The following is a 7,893-nucleotide window of genomic DNA, read 5'->3' on the forward strand; positions in this document are numbered from 1 at the left end:
TCTTGAAACCATTATATCGGCGTTGAAATTTATTTCAACAAAGCCGATATGACGAACAAAGAATAAACAAAGTAAATAAATAAAATCAGAAATTTGACTAATCACTCAATAATAACATGGACCATCCAAAATGTCTTTCAACATGTATTTAAATTTAGAAAATGATATATAAATATGAGAGAAGCTATACATTGAGCTTTTCTACAAAAGCCTAATACAAACAAAAAAACTAGATACTAATTGGTACCATAAGTCAATAGCTACTTATTCTTTACACACACTCTCTCTTTTCTATATATATCTACTATTTCTTCTAATTTTATTTTTTATTAGGAGTAGACTTATATATTAAAAATTCATTGCAATATTCATTCCTACTCATAAATATCAGAAAAGTCCTTTTAGTTTTGCAGGCTCAAAAAGAAGAAAAAAGAAACAATGGTTTCTCCAAAACGTGCATGCATTATTGTTCTAGCATTAATCCCTTTCATTTTCATGTATGAATGTGATGGTGCTTCTTACCCTTCTGGTTCACATGTTGATAATGCTAATATTACAGCATTTGATTCTCAGAAAGTTGATGTATCAGTGTACTATGAAAGCTTATGCATACCTTGTGCAACTTTCATAGTTAAGAATCTGCGGGAATTTTTCGACCATGATATTATAAGCATTGTCAATCTCCACCTAGTTCCTTGGGCCAATTCTCATGTCAATAACAATTCCATAATATGTCAGGTTTTGTTTTATCTCTATTATCTTTTGTTATGTTAGAATGAATTAAACCTTTGATTATGTGAAGTTATGCTCATAAAATATGGTTAGAAGAAAAATATAGATTTCCAAGAAGGTGTTTTATCTCTATTATCTATTTTTATGTCTCCGTTCTCATGATTTTCTTTTTAATTCAATTGTGTGAAGAGGTTTAACTTTAAAATCTCTTTTAATTTCTATTTTCCAAATGTTTCGGTCATGAACTTTTATCATTATATTCAAAAAATAGAGATATATTGTCCTAAATATTGTCCATATGATATTTCATGACAATGAAAATAAACCAAAAACATAAAAAACAGTGAAAATTACAAATTTTAATTGACATGACATGTTCTTATTAGCACAAAAGTATCAACCATAATATAACAAATCTTTTGTTTATATTCAAAAACAATAATTACCCTACTTATTAAACAACTCCAGCTAAGATTACCCTACTTGAGGGATCCTTTAATCCATGCACAACCCATAAAAGTAGAGAATATTTTAGAAAGTTTTCTATATTTTCTTCACAAATTTCTATATTTTTTAAAAATCTGCAGTTATTATATTTTATCTGTCCTTTATTTTATTTATGGGTACAAGTCTACAACAATAAGAGATATGCATATTGTCCGAGTATTGGACTTGTAATTTAACAAAACATTGCAGAATGGCCAAGATGAATGCATACTAAATTCATTAGAAGCATGTGCCATCAACATTTGGAATGTGGTAAGTATAATGTTTATAACATGTGGTACACATAAAATATGTCCAAGAAATCATGCTTTATAATGCATCTCAAATATCTATAATAAATTTATGATGCAGGACAAATATTATTATTTGATTAATTGCTTTGAGTTTCTAGCAATTGATGGAAGTCCCAAGAATTGGAAGAGCTGTATTGATGAATTGGGATTGCCTAGTGAACCTATTAGGAATTGTTATAACAGAGGAACTGCAACAGAGGTTATTTTCAATTTCTTTGATTTTATAAATTACAACATATGAAATAAGAAAACATTATATTTTAAGTTAAAATATACTCTTGAGTCTATAAATGATTATTTTGACCCACATTTAAAAATTTTGGGGGTTATTTGAGTTATTTTCTTTTTTGAAGGATTAAACTGATAAAGTCCAAAAATATGAGAGACTGGAATGGACATTTACTCTTATTATAATGTGTTTGCTGAATTAAATGTATGTCCAAATTTACAATGATTATCATGTATAAGGATCAAAATGAAAATGATTACTATACTGAGGGATCAAAATAGTCTCTACATATAACTTTACCTTTCAATTTGGTCTCTATATTTTGACTTCAACCAAATTAAAAATAATTGCATATATAAAGATTAATTTTTTTTTTAGATGTGAGTACCAAATTAAAAATAAATGTTATATTTATGGATAACAACTATAGTTTAACTTTTTTCAATCACTTAGTTTCTTGTTAGTGAAATCATCACACAACAAATTCATAGTTAAATATAGTTGCACTTAATCATGACTTAGTATTGTGCAACATTATATATGTTGAATCTTTTAACTACAGCCTTGTATGTAATTGAAACCTTATGAATTCTGCTACATAATATTTAACATTAAATTTGAATTTCTATGCAGCTAGCAAAAGCATATATTATTGAAACTGCACAACTTTCCCCTCCTCCAACCATTCTGCCATGGGTTCTTGTGAACAATAAACCTGTAGGGAAGGTTTGTCTTTTCTCCCTTATAAAATTAGAAGTTTTGTTATTCATTGTGTCAATATCTATCATTGATTACAAAGATTCTATATTTAAATGTATCTTTAATAGGTTATGATTTAAATTTAATTTTCTTAACCAACCATGGTTACTATACAAATTGTTAAAAATAGATATAGTATACATCATGTTTCATACGTTGTCTCACACCGATAACAATGAAGTAAAAACGACAATAATAATAAATGTTTAAATCTTTAATAGACATGACATGTTTTTATTGATGCGTGACAGCATATGGGACAATAGATTTGTGTTCCAAATTGCTAGGATATGTGATATTTTTATTAATAAAAACACACACATACAGTTGTATGATTTTTCTGATTCTTGCTATGTTTAATTCAGGAGTATGAAAATATCACAAGCTATGTTTGCAAGGCTTACAGAGGTACTGCAGTTCCAGCAGCATGCAACCTTAGATAGAAATAATTACAAGCTAAATAATCAACAAGAGAATAGCTTTTGCTGAAAGCTCTACAGAGGATACACAGAACCTGCAGCATAACTTATCTATACTTTAGTCAACCAAGGCATTATAAGATACCTTATATTTTATGTACTAGATATTCACTCTAGAAAATAATCAAATAGCCTACAAATATTTTTTCTACTTTAAATATAAAAACCCTACATTGTTTTGGTTAAAAAGAAGCATGTTTATGGTATAGTCTCTGAGATCTACTATTAATCCTGGGGTAATATATGGTGTTTCAAATGTGTTATTTCATGTTCCATTATACTTAATTTGCCAAAAACAATAAACTAAATTATTAACTTTATTAAAATCAAGTAACTCTAAAATAATATTTTATTTTGTGGTTAAAATTGAAGTAATACAATTATGAAATAATATATGTTATCTTTAACCATGAATACATACAGCTTACAAAGATCATTATATAATGTATTAAGTTCACTTAAAAAAACTTGTAATAATGATAATAAAAATGAGGAACCCTAGAGGAAAATAGGACAAGTTTGTAACATCCTATTCTTGAGTTGTCAACCTCAGTGAATGTCATATGAAATTGTATTGAATCTACCTCTTTCCTTAAACTATTGAGCTTAAGTAACTTTATCTTGTACCTTGGTACATATTTTATAATATAATTTTTTGTCCATAAAAAAATAAAAATGAGGAAACCATTCTCATGATATGTCTCATGCCATTCTCATTCTATCTCAGCAAATAGCATATAGTTAATTATTTCATACGACAGGCCTGCTAGATAATGAAATTTGAATATGCTTATGTGCTCAACACTTAACATTATTATACTAACAATCTTCTTACAGGAACCATTGAGTTTTCATCATTATGTTCATTGGAAACATACTATTCTATCTCTCTTTGTTACGGATATGATTGAAATTACATTATAGGATTAATTCCACTGCCATCCAGATTAAGTAAGAAGCAGAAAAAAAACACAAAATTAAGTTAAAACAAAGTTGGTATATATTTTATTTTTTCAAGAGTTTAATATTTATGCATTGTTAGTATGAAGTTTTTTAACAAATAATAAATCATTCAATGTTTATTTGTATTACTTTTAGTTATGAAATATAACTAAAAGTAATAAAAATATAAATACTTATATTTGTAAAAAACACTTATATTATCAAATATAAATATTAATTTGTTTTTTAATATGATGTTAGAAATCCGATATCTGTTTTATTAATAAAGACAACTATGTCTCAGGAGGAATTAGTATGCTAATAAACATATTTCTAGTGCAAAAAGAAAGGAAAAAACCTCACATTCTAAGGACTGGAAACAGAATAATATTTTATTATAAAACAATGGTATTAACCACTTGCAGATTAGAGACAAACCCATATATACTAGGTGATACTCATAGTGTTTGGAAGGAGTAGCAATTCATGTTGTAAAACGGAACCTATAAATAAATAATTTAAGAATTTATCTTAGGCATATAAGAGATAATGTCTTAAGGATTCACCTAATGGGTTAGCAAAATATATTTTTATATGCAAAATGAGAGTGTTATAACTTATAACCTCAAATCTTTGATTTATGATTTATTAATTTTTGCTTATTTTGCACTTAATAGTTAATATGATATCATGTAATTAATAGGTTTTGATTGCTTCAAATTAAATATTTCCTTTAACGTAATTAATAGGCTTTGCATGCTTTAGATATTCTAACCTTTATCTCCTCCAATTTAATTCTATTGAGTGAAAGTCATATAATATTCCGAGTATACATGTTAATAGAAAGAAAGTAATTATTTTTTCACATGGTAGCAACCAACCTTTGAACCTTCATGATTTGATCATCAATTGTTGCCATCAACTCTCCAAACAAAGCCTCACGAACTCCTACTATATTTGTAATTGTAAAGGGAGATTGATCAATTTGAAAAATTGGTTCCATATATTGAACAAGGCAGTTTTAGATGAGAAACTAATAAATAATTGTAATTCCTAATTTTATCCAATCCAAAATACTAAAAAAAACTTCAAAAAAAATTAATTAATTAAAAACGAAAATAGTATATAAATAAATCACGATCCTTAATTTATTTATATACTATTTTCGTTTTTAATTAATTTAATTCAGAGTCCATTTTGAATTTCCCACTATTTTCATATAAAAAATTAATGGCTTAAGAAGCACGTATTGACTTGATATTAGTAAGATACCATTTCAAAAAATGTATTTATCCCCTCCACCCATTTTCATTTTCTTTTTAAATATAAAGGGTTTCAAAGTGAATTAATTGACAATTATTGGCTTACTAACAAAGAAAATTTATTTTAAAAAAGGTAGTCTAGTCATATGTTACACTTTTATAAAATCAATCTTTTGTAGGATTCAAATATTTGAAATTTAAAAATAAAGACATTAATGGTGAAATTTAAGTTTGAATGAAAACAATAGCCAAAAAATAATAGTTACTATCAATAATGAATAACTGTAATATTAACATAATAAATATATGTCTTTATCTTGTATTATGTATTTTTCAAATGAAAATTATTAAATGGTAATATTTTTTTGAAATAACAATTAATGTTTTTTTATAACAAAAATAATGCCTTTATCACATTAAATATCTACTTTCTTGAATAAAAATAAAAAATGGTCAAGTGTTATCAATTCACTTATTTTTCTAATATCATATTTGAATGATCGTGTTTTGACACTTATATTCATTATGTCTATTTCTTAATAAAAAATAAATGATAATATTTCAATAAGTAAATAATAACAATAATGAAAATATGAACTTTTTATAATCAATAAAAAATACAAATTATTTTTATCCTCATTCTTTGAATGATCCTGTCATACTTTTCTATTCCAAAAAATAAATAAAATAGATTCAACCAATTAAATATTTTCTACGTCGTGATTCTCTATGTTCATGACAATACGTAAGAACAATATATAATTTGGTCAGACACAAAAATAAAAAAATATATGTTTTCTATTTAAAATAAAATAATCAAACAACTTAATGATGTAAAAATAGTCCATACAATTAGTGAGAGTGTTGTGTAGTACAAGCAGATAAGTTGCTAATACATTGCTCAATCTATAATCGATTCTCCAGCCTCGGATATGAAGTTTAAAGATGAGTGCATTCTAAAGAATTTGAGAAATATATTTTCCTTATTCATAATGATCTTGTCTCCTCAAGAATTTGTTAATATTTAGTTTTATGTTTATTGTTACTTGTTTATATTCAATTCAATTCAAAACCATCAAAATATGTTTAAACCATTATTTGTGCTTTGACATATTTATATGATTCATTTTATTAGGCAATTCCTTGTGGTTCGACATAACCCTATACTATACTACAATTGAATCTTGAAAGAGGTGTAAATTGTAAAATAGTAAAGTGTTATCAATAAATTTATTTGTTGAAAACACCTTTTAATATACAAAAGTGATGAAGCTAACTTACTAACTTTTATTTATTGTTATTTACTTTCCGCATTTTATTTATTCTTTAATACCAACCTTCCTTAAGGAAGAAGTTTGGTTTGTTAATAAAATGAACCCGAAAGGGAGTAAATAAATAAAAGGTCACTTAAATTTATTATTCTTTTGTTCTTTAATTATTTATTTGTATCTAACAATTAACTATTCATCACTTTTATATATTAGAATACCATTAAACTGGTGTTGGAATTTATTCCACAAAACCGAGATGGTATTCAAAGGTACTTAATAATTATGTAATAGGTAATTGCTTCGTTACCATTGTACCGACATTAGAATTTATTCTAACAAGCCGAGATGGGGCAAAGACGGAATGGCTTATTTACATGATTATTAATGAAGTAAGTCGTAACTGGAATATTCTTGAAGCCATTATACCGGCGTTGGAATTTATTTCAACAAAGTCGAGATGGTGAACAAAGAGTAAAACCGAGTTCTCTTACTTAATCAAACAAAAAGAACATAACAAAAATGAGAGTATTAATCTTTCAACAAATTGACACTACTGGCAGGACGATTTGAAAGGAGAAAACTCCCAATAAAAAACACCGAGAAACCGACTTTCAACAAGTATATGAAACAATTATGAGGAACTCTCTTTTGATAAGCTTGAAAAGTCATGGAGATTGTAATGAAGGCATTGACATTGGAGGATTATATATTATATTTTCAATATTTTTCATATTTGCTTCAAGTACATGATTTGTCATTTTAGTGACAACCAATTTTGTACTATTACATCATATTAATACATAAGGTAAATCCTAAAAGTAATGTGAGTTCTTATTTTAATAAAATATACATGGCATTAGATATAGAAGTACATAATTGAAATGATTGAAAATAAGAAATAAAGAATTAACTATAAAAATGAGGTTGTTAAAGCTAGTTCACATGGATTTAAAAGTCATTTCATAACATTTATTTTGTATCCTCATTACTCACTTAAGTTGTCTTCAACATGGTTGTATTAAAATAAAAGTCACAATAATTTTAAAATATTTCCTAAGTGTAAGTTAATTGAGTTATACGTCACTAATGAAAGTGTAAATATTAAAACTATGTGCAATAAAAATTTATAGCAATTTGAAGAGAAGATAATTTACTGCAATTGTAGAATACAAACAATATAAGTCTAAGTATAGCATTATAAAATTAATGTAGATAGATCATTTATAGTCAATATTTACTTTTTATATAAATATTTTTTCCTCCTATTATATAAATATTTGCCTTTAGTAAATATAAATTTTGAAAGAATTCTATATTGCTTAGATAAAGTACCACGACTCACCCAACATATAAATCATCCTTAATATACAATGTTCTAAATGGTTGTCAAATTATATCTATAAGTTACCATTAATAAAC

The 7,893-nt window shown here is 26.0% G+C and overlaps 1 protein-coding gene across 1 annotated transcript; it reads left to right on the forward strand.

Annotated features, from left to right (window-relative positions):
- LOC109359595 (gamma-interferon-inducible lysosomal thiol reductase-like) lies at positions 373-2,985 on the forward strand. Its single transcript, XM_019604297.1, has 5 exons — positions 373-738; positions 1,429-1,491; positions 1,591-1,731; positions 2,395-2,487; positions 2,886-2,985. The coding sequence occupies exons 1-5, from the start codon at positions 439-441 to the stop codon at positions 2,961-2,963; spliced, it is 675 nt and encodes a 224-aa protein (XP_019459842.1). The 5' UTR covers positions 373-438; the 3' UTR covers positions 2,964-2,985.

The sequence above is a fragment of the Lupinus angustifolius genome, chromosome LG11 (genome assembly GCF_001865875.1).
Source record: "Lupinus angustifolius cultivar Tanjil chromosome LG11, LupAngTanjil_v1.0, whole genome shotgun sequence".
In the NCBI taxonomy this organism is placed as follows: domain Eukaryota; kingdom Viridiplantae; phylum Streptophyta; class Magnoliopsida; order Fabales; family Fabaceae; genus Lupinus; species Lupinus angustifolius.

Excerpts from the sequence above, each read along its gene's own strand:
- LOC109359595 (XM_019604297.1), top strand. The coding sequence starts at position 439 with ATGGTTTCTCCAAAACGTGCATGCATTATTGTTCTAGCATTAATCCCT. Across the intron at positions 739-1,428 it reads ACAATTCCATAATATGTCAG|AATGGCCAAGATGAATGCAT; the intron begins GTTTTGTTTTAT and ends AAAACATTGCAG. Across the intron at positions 1,492-1,590 it reads CCATCAACATTTGGAATGTG|GACAAATATTATTATTTGAT; the intron begins GTAAGTATAATG and ends TTTATGATGCAG.